This window comes from Gavialis gangeticus, unplaced genomic scaffold, assembly GCF_001723915.1.
Source record: "Gavialis gangeticus isolate Ggan-Ray unplaced genomic scaffold, GavGan_comp1, whole genome shotgun sequence".
In the NCBI taxonomy this organism is placed as follows: domain Eukaryota; kingdom Metazoa; phylum Chordata; order Crocodylia; family Gavialidae; genus Gavialis; species Gavialis gangeticus.
The window spans coordinates 14250491-14276252 of NW_017729008.1; the positions used below are offsets into that span (position 1 = coordinate 14250491).

Here is a 25762-nt window from a genome sequence, read left to right on the forward strand (position 1 = left end):
GTGTGTGTGTGTGTGTGTGTGTGTGTGTGTGTGTGTGTGTGTGTGTGTGTGTGTGTGTGTGGAGAGATTGATGATATTTGAGGGTTGGTCGCTGCTTTCAGTTTCATCAAGTCTGAGGTTGCAATGTTGTAAGGCATTGGTGTTGTTCCTCTGTAGGGGCCATGGTCTTCTTGACCTGCTGCTAACAAACAGGGAAGAATTGGTGGGGAATGTAGTAGTGGATAGCAACTTGGACAACAGTGACCATGAGATGATTGAGTTCAGGATCCTAAGGGATGGAAAGATGGAGAGCAGCAGAGTGAGGACCTGGACTTCAGAAAAGCAGACTTGGACTCACTCAGGGAACTCATGGGCAGGATCCCCTGGGAAGCCAGTCGTAGGGGAAAAGGAGTCCAGGAGAACTGGCTATACTTTAAAGAAGTCTTACTGAGAGTGCAGGAACAAACCATCCCAATGCACAGGAAGACTAGCAAGTGTGCCAGAAGACCAGGTTGGCTTAGCAGGGAATTCTTCAGTAAACTAAATCACAAAGAGGAAGCTCATAAGGGGTGGAAACTTTGACAAATAACTAGGGAAGATATAAGAGCATTGCTCAGGCATGCAGGGATGAAATCAGGAAGGCCAAAGCACAATTGGAATTGCAGCCAGCAAGGGATGTGAAGGGTAAAAAGAAGGGTTTCTACAAGTGTGTTGGTAGCAAGAAGAGGATCAGGGAAAGTGTGGGTGTACTGAATGGAGGAGGCAACCTAGTGACAGAGGATGCAGAAAAAGCTGAAGTGCTCAATACCCTTTTTGCCTCTGTCTTCAGAGGCAAGGTCAGCTCCCAGACTACTGCACCGGGCAGCACAGTTTGGGGAGGAGGTGAGCAGCCCTTAGTGGTAAAAGAACAGGTTAGGGACTATTTAGAAAAGCTGGATGTGTACAGCACTGCTCAGCCCCAGTGGTCCCAGCTCCTAGAAAGCGTGCATATACATATATATACACACACACACATACATATACATATATCCAGCAAAAGCTTTGTTATCTGGCAGTACTGTAATTTGACCTCTACTGACTGCAGGAGGTGTGGACATGGCCAATTGCACTGTAGTTGTTTATATACTATAATGCCCCATCCCCTTTGGCTCCACGACAATTTGTTCATATACCATCCCCTGAGATTCAGTCATGTAGACATGCATGAGGATTCTGACAGATGGTCCTAGAAGCTGGCATGCTGCATGAGACCCCTAGGCTGTCTTGTCTGGTATGGCGTTTCTGACAGCAGCCAGCATCTAATACTTCAGAAGAACACATATCCACCAAAATGGGAAATCATGCAATAACATGCTTGGGTGGGGAATTTTCATGCCACCCATGGCTCTCACTGTTTGATGTAGGTCCTGAAACATGAGGTTTTATATTCCTTTCTATTTATCAAACCTATTGTAACTACATGTTCTCGTTAGTTAAATACATTTCTGACCCCATTTTAAAGTATTTTCCTCAATATCATGTTGTGGCAGTGAATTTCATACATAAGTAAAACCCTGTTTTAGCCTCTCTAAATTTGTCTTGAGAAATTAGTTTTGTTTGGAAAACTCTGGAGGCAAAGGGGAACATTTGTGGGAAACCTGAAGAATGATGAAGCTGTCTGGAGCCAAGGGAATTTATACATTGCCCTGTTTAGAAATTTTGACTTGTAAAAAGCTTTTTCCCCCTCCTTCCACATTTCATCTTCCCTAGTCATTCCTAGGGTGTTTTCATTTTAATTTCTTTTCTGCTGGCTACAAGAAACCTCTCTCTTCTGGAAAAAAAGTAAGTATCTGCAGATGGATGTAGTCCCAATTTTTCCCTTTGTGTGTTTATGAAATAAAATTGGCAATAAGTTCCCAAACACAATTTATACGGCAGCTTTTATGCTACCAGCACTTGCAAATGATAAAGCTAAGAGAGAAGCTAAAACACATGGGTGCCCTTATAGCAACTTTAAATCAAATTAGAGTTTGGGATGTGGTATTATTTACCAGGTAGCACGCTGGATCATGCTCAGATCCCTTTTGTTACCTAAAATTAACCTGCCTGCGCTACTTGTGCTGAGCTCCCACTGTTTCCAAAGTGTCAGTCTCTTCTTTTGTATCCACAGGAAATCACTCTAGAGGCGATACATCTTTTTCTAGACTTCCCTAGATTAAAGAGCTGGCTTGTGCTTGCCCTTCACAGTCTCATGGAGGGCTCTGACACTTCAAATACTGCCTTCATGACACTCTTTGAAATGCTCCTTCCTGCAGCTAGAAAGGCTTTGCACAAAGTACCATTTTTTCCTATCAAGCTTGTAATTCCTGACTATCAGGACCTCTCTCTTTCCAGTGCAGTGAGCTCTCTCTGGCTGAGTAAAACAGACTCACTGATGAGTCTAAGATACTTTAAGGTCTTTCTTGTTATGAGCCATATAAGTAGTATACATTTTGTGTTGTCTGTTTCTTCCTAGGAACAGTTATCAACACTTCTTTCCTTGAACAGCTCAGCATACATTAATACAGGCACATGTAGGGATAATAGCAAGTACCTTCACTGCTTAATGCCAGCATCCACCCAAACTGCTTGTCCATTTTCTAGCTTGTTTCCATAGGCCTAAAGCAAAACTTTTAACATTAGGTGGCTTTCTTTGCCCATTTCTGTTTCACATGACTTCATCAATGACCTCTCTCACACATCTCTGTATATGAGTAATTTGCTCTTGTGCCAATTACCATTAGTATTTATATTGGGGTAGCTCCAAGAATCCATCAAAAATTGTGTTTAAAAGTCATCGCGGCTTTTTATATGTTTATTTGCTAGATACGTCTATTGGACAAGAAAGGTACTACTGATTTCTTTGAAGTTATTATGAAAAATACTTTAGTGCAGCGATAATTGTCTTTATATCCTTCTCATCAACCTCTACTTCTGGTTCCTATATGAAAGACAGAACTCTCTTACATACAATTCTGAGCCTGCTAAAAATCATTTCTTTTTTCTTCTAAGGAGGTACTCACCCTTTAGAGGCTGCAATCCAGTGCCAGGTGGTTAGCAGTTAAAAGTCTGCCTGGCTGGAAGGCTGGGAGCGAGCTACAACTGATGACGAGTAAATGAGGGTTAAAAGCAGGTTACAAACCCAGAGAGCAGAGTGCGAGGGAGGAAAGTAGGCTGTGGTGCTGAAGGAGCACAGTGCCTGGGTTGCTCCTCTCAAGGGCTGAAGAAAAACAAGAGATTTAGGTTTTGTATGTTGTTTGCCTACTTAAAAGTTTCCTATTTTATAGGGAGAAGGATGCCCCATGTAAAATAAAGTGGCTGGAAACCCTCAACACAGATCTGACTTGTATTGGCAAGGAAGCTGGGTCACAGTGGGTTTTCAACCATTGGTCCGTATCACTGGTACTCAAGCCCTGGCTGCAAGACAGGTCTGGCCTGTAGTGCCATGTCATCCAGCCTGCAGGGCTCCCTATGGGTTTAGAAATGTGGTGGCAGGGGAGCAGTGGCATTGTCCAAATGTCTAGACCTATGAGGGTGTCAGCATGCTGGCTGGGGGTGGTGCCAGGTTCCAGGGCCCAATTCTGGTGGGGGACTTGGGAGGAATATTTTCAGGCCCCCAAGGCCCAGTCTCAGGGTGTGTGGATGGGAGGGAGGCAGTGCCAGATCCCCAGGGTCCATTCCTGGTACACAGTTGCAGAACTGGTCTATAGAGCCCAATCCCAGTGTGGAGGAAGGGGAAGGGGTGGCACTGAGCCCCCAAGGTCCAATCCTGGTGTGTGGGGCTTGATCTTGGCCCATGGACGGGTTTCATGCTATTTATTTGGCCTGCGGGGCCGAAAGGTTGAGCAACACTGGTATATAAGTATATATAAGTAATGATGATGCATATCCACTAACTTGCTTCCAGCTTCTCCTCCCATCCTTGAACTTAACAGCAGCAAAATCAGAGCTTTGGTAAGATATTCAATGCTAACTGACACCCTGATCAATCCCACTGATGCCGAAGTCTATGTTAAGTCATTGCTGAATGATCCATGGAATCTCAGAGGTATGAGTTTAAGTTTCCACCGCTACATGCTGGAATAATGTAAACTTAGGATAACCAGAAAAATCAATTCTTCTCAAATAAAGAAAACAGGTCCTTAACAACAACTAGTATACGATCCATTTCCCCCTGAAGATTTTGTAAAAGAAAAGCCCACTGATACTAATTCAGAGCTAATTATCTCATGCCCTGTATTAGACCCTATAGACAAGATATAAACAGTAAATAAACAACATGTTCTTTCTTCATAGTCCTTTTGGAAATGGTTATTACCATTTTGACTTGTCAAGTACACAAAATCAGCCATAGTGAGAAAAAAGAAATATCTTGCCAGATTTCAATATTACCTCTCTGCTGTCACAAACATTGCATGAACTGAGTTCCATGATCCTTCTGGGTTGACCCCTCTGCCACCCCTCTTTCTCCACATATGAATACCGTATTTCCTGCATTCAGTGTGATCCAGTGTGTAGGTCATGAGTCAGACACACGAGGGACTTGAGTTCCTCTCTGGGCCCCTGCAGTTGGCTGCGTGCCATTAGAGAAGTCAACAACGTCTTTCCGATTCACTTTCTCCTCTGTAAAATGGCAAAGGTGGTAATGAAGGATAGTTCAAAGGTTAGGGCACTGGTCTAGGTCTCAGGTCCCTGGCTCTGCTACTGAATACTTGAGTGAAGTCCCTAAGGCTAGATCCTCCCTAAGGAGGTAGGTGTCTTTCAACCTGTCCAAAAATTTGGATCCTTGCTCATTTGTTCCCTAAGCATCGAAGCACTTGAAGTTGTTAGGGGTCAGATCCACAAAGGAACATGGGCTCCCATTTAAATCCAGCACCAGTCCAGACCATAGTCTTTCTTCTACCTCAGGTCCCTGAGGGGCTCAATGTGGTAGGCATTTCTTAGAGTTCACCTAATACATGCTGACAGAATAATTAAATATTAATTGGGCCATACAGATATTCTTTAAAAATTACAGCACTCACTTGGCAGAGGTGGCAGGGGGCTGGGTTCCATCCTCTGCCACAGCAAGGATTCAAGTCCTTTATATGAAGCATTCATTAGAGCACAGAGTGGATCCCAGGTGCCATGTATGTCAGACAGCAATATCCAGGACAGTCCCAGGGCTTCCACAAACCTCAGGAGCTGGAAGCTCTTTATACCATGTCCAGGTCTGGTTATTGTGGCCTGCTGGGTGTCATACTGCAGGTAGGGTAGTTAGCTCTAGAATTGCACTGGCTTCTGGCTGTAAAGGCAGCTGTGGCTACCTGCTGAACTGGAAGCAATATAGGTGCATTTACATGGCACCATATCTGGGCCAGTTAACCAGAACTGATTTGCTTAGGTGTTAACACTGCTATCCTGTATGTAGTTCAGGAACTGTCTCAGGCTTCCCCCATCCTGCTGCCAAGTGGGTGCAGAGCCCCAAATCAGGCAGCATAGCTGTTGCATTTGGTTGCTACAGGAACGTTTGAGAAGCTTGCAGTGGCCCATATGGGACCAAGCTTTCAAATTCGGGACAAAAATCCAGTTTTTCAAAGGGACACTGGGATACAGATTCAAACTCAGGATAATTGGTCACTTTACTTGTTGGTTTCCTCCTGGGTGAAGGCTATAACACAAGGCTGTAAAGTCAATTCCATTCCAAATAAAACAGCTTTAAAAGGAAAGATTGAGAGTCATACCCCTGAGTCTGCTGGTGTGGGCTCCCACCTGGGGTATGGGAGATGCAGGTCCAATCCTCTCAGGCAGCAGGGGGAAGTTGGGGCTGTGGATTTCATGACCGAACAGGATAATTAAAGACAATGAAACACAGAGCAGCCAAAGTCCTCCTGTGCACCTAGCTCCAATTCTCTTAGGGCTTCAGTTTTACTACAGAAGAATAAAAGTACGTGATTATTTTGCAGGAGTGTTGGGGAGATAAATACATTCACATTTATGAGATGCTCAGCTCTGATAAGTTACAGAGGGCACGTAAGTCTTGGAGTTGTACATAGGAGGTGCTCTGTATTCATTATGACTAAGCAATAACACTACATACCAGAGGAAAAAAATAAGTATCTCCCCTTTCTGGTTACAACTGAGAAGAAAGGAAAATCAAAACCCAGTAAAACAAACAACAAAACCAGGGTGTCTCTTAGGAGTTTCCTGCCAGCAGAGGGAATTTGCTATTTTACCTTCTTTTTTCAGTCCTCACTTTGCTAGTGTTGAACACCATGTTAATCTACAGCTTCCAAAGGAAATCAGGGTATTACTGAGGTAAATACAAAGAATGTTAAACTCTAACAAGAACGGGAAAAGTGGATTGGTGAATTGTCTTGTTTTACAGTCCAACAATAAGCTGTAAATAGAACGGAAGGTCTGATCTCTGGCGTGTGCTGGGATTACAGAAGGCACAGAAGACAAACTGTATGTTTTACCTTGAGTTAGTGATAAACAGAAAATTATTTTTGCCGAGCTGGGTGGCTATGCAGGAAGGCAGAACGTTGGCAAGAAGCAGGAGAATCAGCCATGTAAACCCAAAACAACTTAAACTTAGATGGCCACAAGCCCAGACTCAGAGCCTGGGAGTAACAGAATGGACAGAAGCTGGGATCAGGTTTGTGGCGTTCATTGCCCATGCAGGCAGATCAAATGATTGCTGCAGAAGAAGGGTACTGCAGTCACAAGAGAAAAAAGTACTTTATTTACCCAAAGCCAAAATTACTTCGAATTTAAGACAAGCCTCCAATAATTAGATTATATACTTGGAAAATTATAAATTGGTTATAATTGGATTCTGTACATGGACAATTATAAATCTGTTAAAAATTTTCCATGTATAGAATCTAATTAGTGAAAGGTCAGCTTAAATTTGCTGTCCCTCACCGCTTCCCCACCACGTGCCCCCTGTACTCTCCCCATGCCTTGCTCCTTACCCTGCCAACCCCCCTCCCTTACCTTCTGCTGCAGCTCTGCTCTGGATCAGGGCAGTCAGTGGCAGCCACACCTAGCCCCTTCCAGCTTGGCCAGGGAGAAGTGGCAGCAGTTCCTGGCAGGGCTGGGTCTGGGTAGGATGAACTGGAGCCAGAGAAGAAGGTAAGTGGAGAAGAGGCTGCTGGGTGCAGGGATGGGACAGACTGCAGGTTTTCCCTCTCCCCCTGTGGTCTTCCTTACACTCCCCTTGGCTGTGTGTCCTCTCCCCTGCCAAATGAGCCATTCCAGCCCAAGGCAGGCAGCAGTTCAGCTCTCACTTCAGCTCCAAACCCAGAGCTGAGCCAACACCTGCCCCAGGCTGCTACTTGAATCCTCAGTAAGACACTTTTCCCCAACTCCATTGCTGATTTGAGGGGGGGAAAAAAGACTCATCTTAGCTTTGAGTAAACTTAGTACCAGTACCACGCACTGGCTGGATCTACACGAAAGGCTGACTGAGCAGTTGTTACTCAGTACTAAACAAGCACTAAATGACTGCAGGGTAACTGGAGTTGCTGTCCAGTCATGCTAAGGAATGGCTGTTTCATGACACTGACTGAGTAGTAGCTCGTGACTACAGTGCAGTAGTGTCACGTCATGCTTCCTGCCATACCTTGTTACTGTGTGGTAGTCACGGGCTACTGCATGAACAACATGATCCCCTGGAGGCTGTGGGGGCACGGCGACTGTCCACAAGCAGCAGCAGTGGCATGGCAGCAGTGAGCACCCACAGGCAGCTGCAGCGGTGTCGGCAGTGGGGGGACAGGGGTGGTGAGTGCTGGCCCCTTCAGTACTAGTTGATGGAAGCAAATCAACATGGCACAGGGTGACCAATAAAGTCCCTCAGGGCTTGGTACTTGAGCCCGTACTCTTTAACATCATCAACGATCTGGATTCGGGAGTCAGATGTGAACTGGCCAACTTTGTGGATGATACCAAATTATGGGGGAGGGCGCAGGACAGGCTAGAGATACAGGCTAATTTGGACATGCTCTCAAGGTGGGCTGACCAAAACCTGATGGCCTTCAATGTGGAGAAGCGTAAAGTGCTTCACCTCAATAGGAAGAACCCTCAACTTACTTACAGGCTCGGCAGGGCTACGCTTGCTAGCACCACGACCGAAAAGGTCTTGGGGGTCTTGATTGACCACAAAATGAATATGAGCCACCAATGTGATGCTGTGGCCGGCAAAACAAACCAAACTCTGGTGTGCATCCACCGATGCATCTCAAGCAAAACCAGGGAAGTCATCCTCTCGCTTTACTCGGCCGTGGTGAGACTGCAGCTGGAGTACTGCATCCAATATTGGGCCCTCCTCCTCAGGAAGGATGTGGAGAAGCTTGAGAGAGTCCAGAGGAGAGCCACACGTATGATCCAAGGCCTGGAGGGAAGGCCATACAAGGAGAGGCTGAGGGACTTGGGACTCTTCAGTCTGGAGAAGAGAAGGCTCAGGGAGGACTTGGTGGCAGCCTACAGTTACATAAAAGGGGTACATCAGGACCCGGGAGAACAGCTGTTTGCCATACCTCCCCAAGGGATAACAAGGTCTAACAGCCATAAACTCCAGGAAGGCTGATTTAGACTAAACATAAGAAAAAAGTTCTTTATGATGCATGTGTCCAGGGTCTGGAACAAACTCCCCCAGAGGTGGTGCAAGCACCTACTCTGGACTCTTTCAAAAAACAGTTGGATATATTTTTTGCCGGGGTCACTTGATCCTAGCTGACTTCATGCCTATGGCGGGGGGCAGGACCCAATAATCTCATGAGGTCCCTTCCAGCCCCTAATGTCTATGAAATCTGTGACTGGTGGTCAGTGACCACTCAGCCAGCAGCAATTGGTGACCACCCGCAGATGCCACAGGGGGTGTTGGTGGCAAGGGCAGGGGAGGCGTGGCAAGTGGCTACTGCCCAGGTGCCACCGGCAGTGTCAGCAGTGCTTCTTTCAGGGGGTGCATGTGCACCCGCATGCACCCCCCTATGTGTTGCCAATGGGCTACTGAACAGTCAGCATCTTGTGTAGATGGGGCTACTATTGCACAATGAGCCCAACAGTTGGATTTTCCTTCTTTACGAGCCACTAAGTCTCAAACATACATTTAGATGAAAGGATCATGGCTTTCAAGATGTGGGAAGTAATTGTCTGCAAATTCATACAACATGGAAACATTGCAAACAGCTTATATTGTATTGTACATGATGCTTAATACAAGCAATAGGCCTGATCTGGCAAGAGTTAACTTGTTCAAAATAGTCCCATTGACACCAACTCCATTATGTGGGAGAATCCTAGATAGGAATAATAGGTCTTTTCTGCATAATACAGATGTGCACTCATTTACCATTATCATGTCTGGGTAGTCTAAATCAGATCAACAAACTAAAGTCTGTGGGCTGGATCTGGTCTGTGAAGAGTTTATCATCAAACTGTGAACTGGCTCAGAGAAACAGCAGCACTCTGCAGCCACAGCAGCAGAGGTATCCCCAGTATCCTACCATCTGTCTTGGTTTATCTATTGTCTCTGCAGCATCTGCTAATCACTGGAGGGTGAGGCTATTTGTGGCTCCTGGCGGGAGCTGGGTTGCAAACAGCAGCCCACAATGGCAAAAGCTTGTCGAGCCCTGCTTTAAATAGATTTTCTAAGTTTTAGGGAATTCTTTTACTCAGATCTAGCCTAAAATGCTGTTGATATATTGTATATTTCTTTAATTAGTCTGGGTGTTTTTTGTCCTCTTATTATGCTCTAATAAAAATGCTTTCATTTTAACACTAAAACTATGAACTACTTCCTGGAATAGACTTATATAGACCTTTGCCGGCATAAAGAGGTTTATTTATAAATGCCATTGACCTGGTGAAATTGTAATGATATCAGATATTTCTCTTTCAGTTTGTTAATATTAAAAAATAGATTGCTTTTAATATCATAGCACCATTTAAATCTAAGTAGTTTTAAAAAACAGGACAGGTTTATGAAATTTCACTAGAAGGTAAGGGTTTGTCCTCTAGGCTACCCAATCATAAAACTAGAATCTTAACGCTATGGATTTTTTAATTCTTAAATTTAAAATTTCTCAAACTATCACCACTAATTCTAGTGAGTTCATCTATATAGAACAAAAAATTTCCTTTGGGCAGGGCTTTGAATGACATTATTTTACGAAATGATGTGCTTTCTGAATTACTGGAGAAATAATAAATAAATCATGTCTATTTTGGAAAAAAAAATCCTTTTATTCATGATTTATCATCAAATGTATACAACTTGACAATTAATTTCAAAACTACAAAGAACAAATCCAGGAACATCATATTACAATACTCTCACATTTCACACCTCAGCATGATTTTAAACCTGTCCTGTATGGGGTACTGCAGCAGAACAAAAATTGATTTCATAACATTTAAGCTTTTAACATTTCCTTATTAAATTTTACCATATACATCAAAATATCTCTGTGCAGAACAACTAATTAAGCGCCTACATTTAAAAAAATAGATGGGCTATATGTCTCGTAACTGAGACACCAGTTACAGTACATGTATTACAAATCCTTCAAGAGCACGCTCACTTGCAGCAGTTAAAATCTGATCAGTGAAATGATTGATGCAAATAATAATAAAACATAGCAATTCACTTGACCAATGCTGATTCAGACTCTGTAAAAATGGAACAAAAGAAGGAATTATACAGGCAAAAGTGCTAATAATCAATAATGTAAGCCAATTTCTCTCTTTGGCAAGTCAATCAGATCAGCAGGGAGACCACTGCAATCATTGAACTCCAGGCAAAATTCATGCAATATTTTGCTTTTCTGTGTGTGTTAAAAGGCTCAATCATTTTCAGATTTCCTACTAAAGAGAAAGTTAAAAGTGACCCAGCACTTGCCTGTTATATTTTCTTCTCTCTTTAGATTTCATTTAAATATACTGCTAAACTAAAAACAAGGAATTTCATTTCTTTTATAAATAACTTTTGAATAAACAATTGTTTGAAAAGTTTAAAAAAATAAACACCATAAATAACAAAATATACATAATTTCAATGATGATATTTAGTTCCTAATAGGTTTTACCCCAAAATACATCACTGAATAAATAACCTTTGGACTTCTCCAACATTTGGTGAAACGTGAACTGTTCTCAGATAAGAATTTCATTTTTAGAATGAGGAAGTACCATTCATTACCTTGTTTTAGTAAAGCTTTCACTATACAGGCAGACTTTTAGTAATTTAACCACAAAATAACAGAAGCATCCATCTGCCATATAATATGGTGGATGTTCCCCATTAAGAATAAGGCATTTAGAAGAACACCAAGTTGAAACATTTAAACTTAAAAAAATTATAGAAGCAAACTCAGGAACTTGAAAACAAAGATTTTCTGAAGAAGTGCCAACCCAGCCCTGCCCTTCATGGTTCAGGATGCTAAGACAACCATAATGCATAGTTTTCCCTAGATAGTAGAGGGAGTGTCATTTTCTGTTGAGCAACTTTAAGTTTGAAAAAGAGTCAGAAGACAAGTGGAGTTAAAGGTAAAGGAGATGAATGAGGGTGAAGAAACCTTGGTAATAAATCCTCCCAAGGCAGAAATAAACATCCTACAGGGCTGCACTTATGTAATCATGCACTTGAAAAATAATGTTCCTTCTCTTGATGGGCCTGACAAACATGAGTAATTAAGGAGAAGGAAAAAAAAAACCCAGGTCACACTTCAGTTACCAGGCTATCATCTTGCCCCAGCCCCTTCTTCACCTGTAACTGAAGTTATTACAAAGGCAAATGGGAAAATTGCAGGTCACATTAGCAAAGCAGCTACATAACAGAATGCAGGGTGCTACACTGTCACAACTCCAGTATTAATATATATATGTATATGTGTGTGCATATACAGACACACACACACACACTTCTGCAATAAGACGACAGGCGTTCTTGAAGCTTAGGTTAAACCAATTTGCAGTTTTTAGGAGAGCCCATTTAAACTATTAGCAAATTAAACATCAATTTTAACAGCTCTGTTATTAGAAAACTACAAATAAGGAGACAGACTGTTTATTTCCTATTCATATCTTGAATGACTTTAAAGAAAGTGTTAGGCAGAATGCTTCTCTACTCCTTGTTTGATTCCAAGCACAAGATGCAGAAACCAGTTAAATTGTACAGTCCAGCCTTTATCTCTGCAAACCTCAATCTGATCAAGGAAATACTTTTTAGCATCTTCCTCGCTTTTACCTACTGTCAGTGCATCTCGGATATATTCAATATCTTCCTTGCTGGTTAACTGGGGCATTCCAGTCATTAGCATCATGGAGAACAGAATGATCAGCAGGTTGGTGTGATGTCGAAGAGCTAGATAAGCCTTCACACAAACATCCTAGAAAAAAGGAAGAAAATTTCTCTTTTATTGACTGAACAGGCTGAAAGAAAGCTCATTTGTAACAGCTTGCTCAAATCTGAATTATTCAGCACCAAATCAACCATACTTAATTCTTAAAATAAGCCTGAGATACTAGGGTTCATTTTAGCAGAAATACTTAGCTAATCTCCCTATCTGCTGGTTCAGCACTACTTCACACACTTGCAGACTTGGGGGTGTAAATTGGGGAGGTATTGTAAAATCTGAAGGTCCTTTTGTAACAATCCTGTAGAAAAAAAATGAAACATAAAACTTCTGCCTCACAAAAAGCTCATGTTTAATTTCCCTAATGTATAATAAATGCCACTAACTAAAGAAGCGGAGATGATTCATCACCTCTCTTAAAATGAAGAGAAGCACCTTTGGGGGCAAGTTTATTTATTTTTTATTTACCTGTAAACTTTACAAAGATGATTACTTGTTTAATGGAGAACATTTTTCAGGCTCAAGCTTCTGAAGAAGGTTTATCCAGCTGATAGATAACTATTATTTTCACCAGCTAGAGTATTAAGCACTTTTGCACCTCTTTTACTGAAGGAATGTTGGATTTCTATATTCTACTGTCATACTGAAGTCAACAGAGGAAAAAATGTTCATATTTTGATAATTGCTTTACCACTTGTCTATACGCTCTGTTTGCACTTCATTTAGAAGCTTTAGAAGGACAAACAATTCCTATAGGCCAGAGAATTTACAATACTTCTGAAAAGATTATTTAATGGAAAGGAACAAATGCATACACTGAATCCAATTATTTTACATTACATTTATACCACATTTATTTTTAGAAATACACCTTCTGAAAACTATTTGAATGAACCAACACAGTGAAGCTTTCCTATAAGCAAAATATCATTATGCTAGAGTTAAGCTAAAGAATACATTTCAGTAATGGAAAGATAAAGCACTTCCTAAGAAAGTTGCAGTTATTAAAAAAAAATCCAAATAAGTGAGTCTCCAACCATTTAGATTCTCTTTAAGATCAGGCCTTATGCACATTTTAAATGAATTAATTTAAAATACCTTAAAAAACATTCAATAATACAAATAGTTCCAGGTAGCTTCCTACAAAGTACCATCAAAACCCTGCCACAAAGTTCATTTTTAATCAGGTTTAATTCTTATTCCCCAGTGACAGACAGAAATATATTCCACTTTAACAAATAAACTACACTCAAACTTATCTGTTGAACCATGGGTTATGTTGACCAGAGCTGAGTTTGCTTGTAACAAAAAAAAATAATTTAAGCTTAACCTTGTAGGTACAAGTATATCTCCTTAACATCAGAAAGGAGGATTTTCTACTTCTTTATATTAACTTTGAAAGAGAAAATGTTGTCACAAAAGCTGAAAGCTAATTAGCTTATCCAAGGAGATGAGAGAAAAATGACATACATAGTCATATAAAAAAAAGTTGTTTCCAGGGAGACTAGGCACAGCTGGTGTCAAGAAGAGAGGAAAAATGAAACAGTGGCTTCATAAGACCTCAAGCGTGGTCTCTCAAAGGATATTAAGGTTTTAAGGTTCTGAGATGATTTGTAAAATTAACTGTTTGTAAGTGAACTGAACAGAGTTTTGAACAGATGCTCACTAGGGAAACAGATTTCTACTTTGCAGGAGGGGCAGAGAGAGGTGAAGTCAACAGCACATGTATGTAATCAAAGGTATGAAAAACATTGCCACAGAAAATGACCATAAAAGGACCTTAGAGAACAAAAAACCCCCCAACCCAAACTGAATGAAGTGAAAGCACAGACATAAAAAACCCTTATATACACAATGAAGGAGCAACTGATATTTTTGAGGGCCCAAACCTGTTGTAGGCATTAATCTTGTAAATTTTTTGACATCTTTCTAATGTACATTGTCCAAATTTACATATATAAACCTTCTCTTCCCAACTGAGTAACATTACAAATGTGCACTTCCAAAGGATGAAGAGTTGCATATTTTCCCTGTCGTCTTGTCTTAAGAATCATATACAAGATTTGACTACAAGGGGTGTTCAGGTGGCACTTGAAAAATATAATACTGCATTATCAACTCTGTAGCAAAGTAATTAGCTGGTGGATAAAAACCAACATTTTAAAAAATAAAAAATAGGATTTTTTAACATTTAAATTGGATTTTTTTTATTTAATTGTGTTTTTAATTTTATTTGTTAAGATGCTTTAAAAAAACCCTATATAAAGGTAGTTTTAATTTAAGGTAGGTTAAAGCTCAAAGATATCATTATGGAATAGGGATTATAACTTTTAATTACATATTAGTTGAGACAATATATTCACTTAACATTTTCCAAAAAGTTTTATAAATAGGTCACAACAGGCCATGGACTATATTAGGAGCCCAATCTTATGAGGTTCCCAGAGGCTCCTCTACAGATTAGTAAAAATTAAATAAAACCACTCTACTCAATGGGACTTGGAACTCAGTCTAGAAGATCCCATTAAGCATCTCTGTGATGTTTAGTTTCAGTTCTCAAACTGTGGATTTGTATCTCCGGAGATAACATCCTTGTTAACAGCAGTATATGGAGATGATGCAGAACAGATCTTATTACCTACCCATTGGCTCTCTTGTCTCTGTAAATATGTGTACACACAGTCAAGCCCTTACCTCTCTCTAAAAGTACAAAGTTTCAAGAAATTAAATGAATAAAGGATATCAAGTAACACGAACGCACTTTTTATAGAAAACAATGATTCTATCGAGGCTTTCTGACCAATGATTTATAGTGTGATTTAAATCAGGGGTTTCCAAAGTTTTTACGCCATGCCCCAGCGACCCACAGCCCAGAAGTGGCTGTAGCCTGGCAAACCGCAGCCCAGCAGTCAGAGCCGACCGCAGCTGGAATTGCCAGCGGGAAGATGGGTAAGGATACCCCCACCCCTGGACGGGGGGGTGGGCCAAACTCTGTGCTGCCACGGGCCTTGCAAAAGGGGCCGTGGCCTCTCCACCTGGCTCTGGGGGGGCCACAGTTTGTCAGTCCGCAGCCACTTCCCATCTGGCAACTGACCATGCTGTGGACCGGCAGCCAAACTGCCACAGCCTGGCCCTGGGCTGCAGCCTGGGGATTGAGAACCCCCGATTTAAATCGTAATTTAAACTGATTTAAATCAAATCCATCCTGATAATTAGTAATCAAAATAAAAATAAAGCCAAAAGGCAATGGAGGTATTGCAAAGGAAAAATGTTAGTGAAGTAAAAAGCAACGCTTTGGCAGACAAAAAGCTGCAGACCATAGAAATTTGAAATAGAACCGGAAGTGGATATTTGCAGGGTTTTCAAAAATTAAAGGAGGAACAGCTCTCTGATTCACAGAGGCTGGCATCTTAGCTTCTGAAATTCTATATTAAAGAAGTCCCCATATTTCTGGAAAGGTGTTACGTGATCCCAGCCAAAAAGCTGGAGAACAAGAAAAATGCAGATAGTACCATTACTGTTACCACATTGCACATAAAGAACAACGAAGGAACTTTAAGAAGTATGCAAGGTAACCAGAAAATTCACCTCTATGAGCAATAAAATATTCTTCTTCTCAGTTCCAGCCTGGATGTCCTGAAATGCACCTTTGTGGTAAAGGCACAGCGTATCAATAATGCTTTCAGCAAAAAAAGGCTTCAAAACACAATTAATATCTTTTAGCACCTGAATTCCATTAAATATGGAGGGTGGGGAGGGAAAGTAAAGCTTAGGCTAAGCTCTGATAGAATGATCAAGAAAATATTATATCAGGAGTTTTGCCATGCCATGGATAATTTAAGAAGAAGAATAGGTACCTATGTATTTTACTGATTAACTGCTTCTAAGATTTGCAATATGACCTGTGACTAGGGTTTTTCTTAAATGCCTGATTTTTGTCTCATCCAACTATTTTAAATAGGAACAAACATCAGATCATTTAAAAGCAAAAATTTATCTGAAGAATAACATACTATAAGTGTCTGAACATCAAATTAGTAAGAGAGAATGTTAAAAGTTAACAATAAGGATCAATAATAAGACTTCTGTATTAATATTTTATAAGACAGTCAGTAGTCACAATGAATAACACACTTATTTACAAAGGGCCAAGATGCATCTTGCTCACTGAAAATGAAAAGTTACTGTCTTTTCTTTAAAAAACCCCCTAAGAATATAGCTGACTAGAGGAAAAGATCTTATGTGATGCTTTCTTGGCACATGAAATGCATTTTAATTTTCTTTTTATTGATTTAAAACAGACAACCCATTTAAATAAGCATTGCCAAAGTAGCAATTTAGAAACAGACTATAATACTGCAGAACTGCACACTGCAGTTAAACTTTAATCAGTCTTTATCCATCTCTCTCATGTCAAAAAGATACATACTTGACACATTCATATAAATGTGATTGTAGATCAAGAAACTATAAACTTAACTTGTACCTTTTATTTGGTTACGACTACTCGTAAAAATTGGACTGGTGGCCTTAAAGCTCAAAATGTTTATCTGAACTAGTTAGCAGTAATTTAATTCCTAGGCTTAAAGACTGTGGGCTGAAGGCCCACACCAGAATTTATGTTGATCTGCACTTTGTTATTAGCAGCCCTTAGGGGATATTGTCCAGTTGCTGGTACGCACTGGCTCAGTCCATCAATGAGGTCTGGGAACTGGCCCAGTGGGTAGCTAAGCAGGCAGCAAATTGTATAGATGCCACTGCTTTGAGCTGGTGTGGCAGCATTTACACTGGTTACACAAATCTCAAGCCTACTCAAGCCTGTACTTAATGCCAGTATTTCACTGCAGTTATAGGAAGGTTCAGCTTACTGGAAGATATACTGAAACAAAAATCACTCAGCCATATAATTGGAGTGAAAATGTGATGGCTCAGGCTTTCTAGTACTTGCTTTTAAATGTGTTCAGCCACGTTACAGTGAAGGTAGATCTGTGTGTCACTTGGAATCCTGCACTGCTTAAAACAGTGATATTGCTTCAGTGTTGGAGCTGTTTTGGATTCAGAATGGAGGACTGTATGGGTTTATTCCTAAAAAATCCTATATCAAGATATACTTAGCTACTTTAAAAAGCCTAACTTTAAAAGTGGCAGCAGTTTGTAGAACTCAGTCTTCAATGACTTCATGTCACAAAACTACCATAGAACAACACATTCCTATTCAGAAGAAGCTACTTTGAACCTGGTAAGTAGGTATGCAGACCAGGACTGGCCCAAGTATTTGAAGAATGCCCAGCCTCCATTGGGCAATCCCAGTCAAGAAAAGCAAGGCTGCTCATTCAATTTTCCTGCACAGTAAGGAATGCCAAAAACCTTTTACATGCTTTGGAATTCTAGTTCCTGTAACCGGGTAAGAAATTTCAGCACTCAGCTATGTCTAAAATAACCCAGACTATTATATTTCAGCAAATTTCTATTATCAGAGTTCTAGGGACTCTTGGATGTTGAAGACTATGGCACCATTAATAGATAAAACTTTGCTTAAATCAACTGATTTACATCAAAAGATTGATTCTTACCTGAAATTTATGGAAATGCTGACTTGTTTTCTTTCCAGAACTGCCCATGACAAACAGAAAATCTGGTGTCAACACAAAAGGGACTCTTTCCTTATTAATTCCAAGGAAACTTTTGTAATTCCCAAGAATATGGCCAAAGTCAATGTGAAAAAGATTGCCTTTAAAAAAAGAATTCAAGATTAGTCTAGGGAAATAACAACCAAGCAGTACTGACTATTAGCATTCACAAAACTATTGTCAATAAATTAATTTGGGTTTACTTTACTATATGCTAGCCCCAGTATGCAAGAGCAGACATGTTTTGTTTTTTTTATTCAATCAGCAGGTCCTCTCACTAAAATATTATTGACTGAACTTATCTTTGGCATCCTTTAATAAGCAAGCAGAACCATTGCATCTTATAATATAAATATCACAAGTTACTTTGTAAAAACTTGTGTCTACACTGTATACCCTTAAACAAAATCCCAATGGAATACAGTAGGACTAAACACCTTCTGGATTTTTTTTAATAAACCATCTTACATGTTTCTATAGCAAGGATACACTAATGTGCACTAATTCAATGGGACTTCTGATAAAGATATAGAAGTATCTGTCTGCTGGAAGCCAAAACATTTAATTAATTACTCAATTTTTCCTCAGACCCAATCCCCACTGAGCTTCATTAGACTTGTATTCCTGTGCCCAAAGCCAGAATAGGGTGCAAAACTTGTCACAGATTTGGTTTTACTTCTTCTAGTTTTTACTGATGAAAAAAATACAGGTCTCCATGAGATTCTATAAGCTTGTTACAAACTCGTATTATTAAATGCATCTCCATTATGGAAGTTCTCAAAACTCAAATGATTTACAATCTGTAGGTTACAGATGGACTTGAGCTGTCAAACAATTCTGCTCATGTTGGTGAAGGTAATGCATAATATCAGTTAAAACATGCCTCTAATAGAACAGAGCAGTAAATACCAGTATATAACTCTTAAAAAACAAAACAAAACTAAAAACTTACCTGATTCTGTAATCATAATGTTGTCATTGTGTCTGTCTCCTATTCCAAGTACAAAGGTTGCCACGCAGTAACCAGCACAAGAATAAACAAATCTTTCCACTGCTGCCTGAAACTAGTACGTAACGTAAGTTTTAAGGAGGTTAAACTTTTTAGTGCTTAAGATTTAAACACCCCTTCAGTAATTCCCTTAAACGGTTATCTTTATTTTTGGTTCAACCCATCAAGGGTCACTGTCTATTTTATTAACATGTAACGATGAAAAAATAGTAAGAAAAGCCCATGTATTACAGTTCTTCTTTCAAGGTCTGTATAAAGATTAAGAACAGGATCCTGCACTGCATTCCTCTTAGGCTCTGCTCCTAACACAATATACACATGAAGTAGCTATATACTGTTATCCCATTTCACAGAGCTGAACACTGGGCCGAGAGCTCCAGGGACTTGACCAAACTCAGTAAGCAAACCAATGCTAGGCTCCTAAGTGACTTAGGAGCACACACCTTATTTAAAAGTCACTTTGGTGCCAGCTGGAAGAGTCAAAAACTCACCTTTTCTTCAATAACACATCTTTCTTTAAGCCACTGGTTTAGTATTTCATCCTTAAATGCACCTGTGTTGCCAACTGTACTTTGCTGAATTTTAGCAATTGTTGTAGCATCCTTCACAATTTCAATCATTCCTACAACAGACAAAAATGTCATCTCTTAAAGTACTTTAATAAAATAGAGCTGTATAGTTACATATTTAAACCAATGCTACTTGCATACTTTTTAATGAGCTACAAGGTTGCGTGAAGCTCTTATATTCTGTTGAGGTATTTGCATTAAGCTGTTGCCATTTCATAACTCAGTCTTTATGTATTAATGCAACTCCACACCACAAATGGCTGCAACTGTAGTATTAGGAAATTGCTTCGTAAACTGGAATCTGTGCTAGTATTTGCTACTCTTCCTGCCTCTTCCCTTCTCTTACACAACTCTGGGGAAGGAACCTGGGGTTATTTCTCTTCTCCTTCCCAATTCCTGGGATGAAAACTGATGGCTCTGGTGCTGTGCTCCCTGCACTGTTTCAAGTGCCTCGCAGCATAGAGCATATGTCTGTGGTCAGCATCCTGTCTGTTATGCCCAAGACAGGCAACTTTCTAGCCATCCAAGCTCGTACACTACATAGGTAACCATAGCACCTGAGGCCCTCAGAAGGATAAAACATCACGTTTTTCCTCCCCCGTGCTCCCTGATAATTCCTCCTCTTGGGAGGAAATTCTTTTGCTCTGTGTGCTCTTCCTTCCCTCTGTAAATAACATTATTTTGGAAAAGCGAGGTTAAAGGCTATTTCATATTGCATGTGCACTATTTGTAACTGCCAAGGTTTGTAACTAATCTCCCCTGGGTTCCAGCATCTCAGCCCAGTTATATAGAGAACTGGTGAACTGCCCATCAAGAATGACAGTGGGGATGGGGGTGGGGGGCAGGAGGCCAGCACTGTGCTGCCATCACCCTGCGCCCCTACTTCCTCCAAGGAGCAGGGCCGGTGTGTGTGGGGGGGGGAGGTGTGGCAAGGCCGGCGGTGCTCCGTCCCCTCCACCATGGCAGCGCTCCATCCCCACCATCATTTTTGATGGGCAATCCGCCCCGCATGCAGCACTGGCTGGAGCCATGCCCCCCAAGAGCATTATGGACAGACACAGCCAGATGGACTAAGCCCTTATATATATAATTCTTTTTTCTCTGCTCCTGCTCCTCTCTCCTCTGGCTCTCCCCAGGCAGCTGCTCTCCATCCTGGTGATGATTTCAGCCAGGTGTTGGGAAATCAAGAAAATACTTGTTTCAGTTTGACATTAAGGAAATTTAGAAGTGGGTTTTGTCTCCATACTGCTGGACCATTATTAATCTGTGCTGGCTTACAAACATTCCCTGTAACTTCATACATATTTAAATAAAATAGGGGAGAAGAATGGGCTTTGGGGAAACCCACATATGAATATTTCTGAAGAATACGTCAGCTCCATGAGACACCAAACCAGTACAAAGAGCCACGCATTGAAGGTTAATAGTTAAACAGAGACTTCTTTCAATATACTGAGCAGAAGCTTTTATCTGATCAGTCACGCCCCTTTTTGTGGTGCTGAAGAGATGCTAAATTCTTAGATCTGCCATAAGACACAAAATCCCCTTAAAGCTATGAATTATAAGACAATACGTTTCTTTGAAATTAAAAAAGGAAGGTTATTAAGAACCCATAAAAGAAGAGAGAACAATATGGTTTATAAGCTAAACTCAAGGACCTTGTATAAACTGGCAGTTATTTTCCCCAGGTATTTTGATGCAATTGGATTGTTTAAACATAAATTTATATGCAAATTCAGTGTCGACTTTTCTAGCAGGATTATGTTTTCTAATATATTGCCTCTAATGAGAGAATAAAATTTCAAAACATTTCATATTTACAATAATGGTAAAATACATGAATCATACTAACAATTTCACTCACAAGTCAATTTAAATTTCCTTTTTCATTTTGATAGAAATGTAACACTATTTTCTCTCTCTTTAAAAACATAATATCTAGCTATACCAAGAAAGGGAAACCCCTTTGTCACACCACCCTGTGTTTTATCAGCATGAATTGAAAATTGCTATGTTGCTTGGAAACCATGATGTCATGAATGACTTATGCATGTGACCTAAAATGAACATTGCTAAAGCCTTTCTACTGCAACTGAATCTAGTCATATCCCTCATATTTTACAGAAAAGCTTTCCAGAGAACTCTTAAATCTACTGGTAATCATATCCTCCTACCTATAAAACCATTTTTGTTGCAGCGGGAGGAAAGGAAGGGAGAAATAACAAGTTGATACAAATTTTGAAGATATCTGCCTATTTGATTGCTACTGTGCAGCCTGCTATGTGGATGCAATCCATGCAACTCAGTCCTAGCTGCTTTCACAGCTCTGCAGGAAATCAGTGTCTTTAGGCCCTGACTGCACTCAAAAGGTTCATCAGTACAGCTGTATGGATATATAGCTATGCCAGCAACACCCTCTAGTGGAGACGTACCATATACTACTAAAAATAATTATTCTAACAGACCAGGTTAAACCAGCTCCCTAAACAGAATACACTAATGCTAAAAAAAATTCCTGTCAGAATATTGTCTCTATACTAGGCTTTCTGCTGGCCTGGCTCTGTTGGTTAGCTAAATAACATAGCTATGCCAATAACATTTTAAGGGCATATAATACCTCAGGCAGTCCTTAAAACTTAATGGTACTGGCAACAAAGACAGGCAGAAGACAGGGTAGAATTGCACCTTACAGATTAACTAAATCAGAGTTGCATAGCATAAGCTTTCATGAGCAGCATCTTACTTCATCAGATGCTGTGAAAGGTCCCTATGGCAGGGTCCCTTCACAGCAGTAAGCTACTGCCCACGAAAGCTTATGCTATGCATCTCCAATTTAGTTAGTCTATGTGTGTGTCTATACGAATCACTGTACTGTGCATTAAGCTAATCTAATGCACAATAAAGCGTCACCTTCTACACAAGCACATCAATTACTGTGCTTTAAATTAGGCTAATGTGTTGTCTGCTAGTACCAATACATACAGGTATCGTATATCCTAATAAATTCAGATATCAAAAATCCAGAACTCTTTAAAAATACACTACTACTGAATGCAGAGGTGGAAGCTTGCACATGGCAGCTGCTGCCGTCATCCACCACCCTGTGCTGCCACTCTCTGGGACCAGCTGCCATTCCTCCCAGCCCTCCAGACACGGAGGGGGAAACTTGCACGCGGCGGGTGCCACACCATCCACCACTCCGCTCCACATGCAGCCACTGCTACCCCACGCTCCACGACCAGTCGCCACTCAAGTTTCAAAAATCGAGAATTTTCAAGTTTCCAGCAGGTGCTTGGTCCTAAGCATGCCGGATTTATGAGGTTATACTGTACTAGAAAAATGACACATTAACTAATGTGCCGGACTGCAAATGTAGACCCTGACGTGGAGCAATTTGCTCTCAGTCAGCCCAGGCAGCAGGGGGCTACTGCTGCCTGGCTAAGCCCCGATGATCTCTGTGGGACAGTGAGAACTGTTCTGGCTGAAAGGCAGCTGCCTCCCTGCCATATGGAGATCACAATGGCTCTCTCCACCACACAGCTGGGAGGCAGCTGCCCTGCAGCTGGGACAGTTCTCCATGCCCTACGGAGACTGGGACAGGTCCCAATCTCCACATGGCTTGGAGGCAGCTGCTCTGCAAGTGGGGCAGCTTCCCACCCTGCAGAGGTCAGGACGAGTCCTGATCTCCATGTGGCTGGGAGACAGCTGTCCTGAAGCTGGAAAAGTTCCCCACACCTAATGGTAATAGGGGCTGGCCCTGATTGCTGCAGGGCTGGCAGGCAGCTGCCCCCAGAGCCAGGACAGCTCCCCCAACCCCATGGAGATCAGAACTAACCCCCCATACCCCCTGTTAGCCCTGGCTGCTGCAGGGGGGCAGAGCAGGGCAGGACAGTTCCCACTATTCAGTCCATGTTCAGATGCATGCCCAGGAACGCATGGATGAACCTGAATTTTCTGCACAGAAAATTCAGGCACATTAACTGCACATGCAGATGTGCCCCACAAGGTGCAAATCTACCGTGCTTCCTGCCTGACTTCAGACTAACACAGCTAACTACCTCTCACTGGCAACAAAACCTTTGAAATTTTATCTTTGTCCAAGATAGGCACAGAATCCTTTTGGCTTAAGCCTGATAAGGCAGCAGGTAGACATAGAGAAAAATGGAATTTTGGATTTAAAGGGACAGGGAAAGGCAATGTATAGACTGATGGATACAGTACCAGGACGAGCTAGGGGTCCTGGGATAAGTGAGGCCTTTCTTCAGAAACGTGAAAAATATCAGGCAAATGCCATGCATGAGATCCCTTTTGTTACTGTAAACCATGCCTCTGACTGCTCCATTTCTAGCAATAAAACATTATTTTATTTTGAAGAAACTGACTGATTTCACCGCTTTTTCATACCCACTATAGTTTCCCAAAGAGAAATCTAGAACAGGAGCCAGATCTAATTGGACCAAAGGAAGACACATGGTTGGTAAAAGTGTAAGACTGTGGATACAGCCTAACTACAGTAAAATCCCTATCATCTGGCATGAGTAGGGAACGTTGGGTGCTGGTTATGTAAAAATGTATCTGAGGCAGATAACGTAGAGCGGGGGGGAAGGGGTGGCGGTGGCTGCTCACAGAGCAGTGACAGCACAGGGTGGTGGGTGGCGGTGGCTGCCACTGCGTACAAGCTTTCCTTGCCCCCTCCCCCCAGCCGGTCAGAAATTCCAGTTTGTAGAGTATTCCAGCTTGTAGAATGCCAGATAACAGGGATTTTGCTGTACATGATAAGAGCACTCAGAAATGCAAACACTAGGCCTGTCTTTCAAAAGGGGTGCACACAGGGGGCTTGGGAAAGGATTCAGAGGTCCAACTGACCCTGGAGCCATCACACACACACACAAAATATAAACCTCACATACTCTGGAATAATTTCTACTCATCAAATGCACCATACCTATTTTGTTTCCAGTAGAAATGCATCCATATGGTAGCAAACACAGGTCCAAGGATTCTGCTTCCCAAATGGACTCCATGATTCGTAGAATCTAATCATAAAAATGCCAGGTATGTTCACAGTTCTTAATCATCATTGCTTTTGTATCACTTTATAGCCCAGTAGTTCCCCATCTTTCTAGATTCAAGGCACCCCCTCTTAGATGCAATGCACCCCCTGGAAAATTCCAGCTTAGTTTCACTTGTTTTTGAAGTACAGAAAAAGAGAGAAATTTTCCTGTTGCAAAGAACTCAGAAAGACCACAATAGGGCAGAATGTTTTTAACATTGTGGATTCTCATTTGATGTCTCTGGGTTTATCTTATGAATCAAGTTTGCAGACCAAACACTGCATGGCACCCAGGAGAATTCTTGAAAGGATCTTAAGGCATCTTGGCTTTAAGATGCTGCAAGACACATGTATGCGCTCATGTGGATGCACCAAAGGTGTCAGATCCTAATGCATAGCCCAAGTACACAAGGCACACATCAGGAGACACAAAATACCAGTAAGACAAAAGAGGGCCTAATTCTAACTAGGGCTACGGTCCCACCACAATAGAGTTTAAGAAGAAAAAGGTATTAAAAGAGTTATAGGAGTAAAGTATTGTTTTTAGATTATAAAACAAATAGTCTAATAATCATACCTGCAAAATAAGCATGTCCTGGCGGAGGTCATCTCCATGTTTGAAGATAATGCCTATAGTTTCATTTGACAAAGCTGTGGGATCTGCACATTTAAACTCAAGCCAGAGGGGCTTTTTCTTGGATGCCATTACTTTGCATTTTTCAATCTGTAAAAAATAAACCTGTCACTGAGTGTTTTCCTTCTGTAGGTACCATCAAGTCAACACAGCTAATGTAGAAGAAGCTGTGAATACCATTCTTTCTTTGGCATCATCAACAGAATTGTTTATTAAGTTTCAAATTGTTACACTCAGGGAAACACACTGAAGGGGTGCAGGGGTGTGTGTGTGTGTGTGGTGGTGGGGGGGCGTATTTCAGTTGCCAAAAAAGTCTAATTTAACTTACAGAACTTTCAATATTGATGGCAATGTGTGAGCTGGAAAGAGTCAGGCTAAAGTGGTCTTGGCTAGAAAAAAGATCACTTTGTATTTACAACTCAAGAATATGATTTTCTGAAATCATAGGGAGACAAATATGGAACCATGCAATAGCATTATTAGTCAACCAGCAGAACATAAGTATATTTATAGCCGCCTCCTCCCCCCCCTT

The 25762-nt window shown here is 41.1% G+C and overlaps 1 protein-coding gene across 2 annotated transcripts in view; it reads right to left on the minus strand.

Moving 5' to 3' along the window:
* Positions 1–10203: 10203 nt before the first annotated feature.
* Positions 10204–25762, minus strand: part of PIK3CG (phosphatidylinositol-4,5-bisphosphate 3-kinase catalytic subunit gamma) — a 56115-nt gene continuing 40556 nt past the window's right edge. For both annotated transcript variants that reach the window (XM_019509418.1, XM_019509419.1), the window contains exons 6-11: positions 25174–25320; positions 24489–24579; positions 19466–19596; positions 18918–19029; positions 17909–18066; positions 10204–12368 (exon numbers count right to left, since the gene is read on the minus strand). In XM_019509418.1, coding sequence (XP_019364963.1) covers positions 12087–12368; positions 17909–18066; positions 18918–19029; positions 19466–19596; positions 24489–24579; positions 25174–25320 — 921 coding nt within the window. In that variant the 3' untranslated portion in view covers positions 10204–12086. The remainder of the gene's footprint in view (positions 12369–17908; positions 18067–18917; positions 19030–19465; positions 19597–24488; positions 24580–25173; positions 25321–25762) is intronic.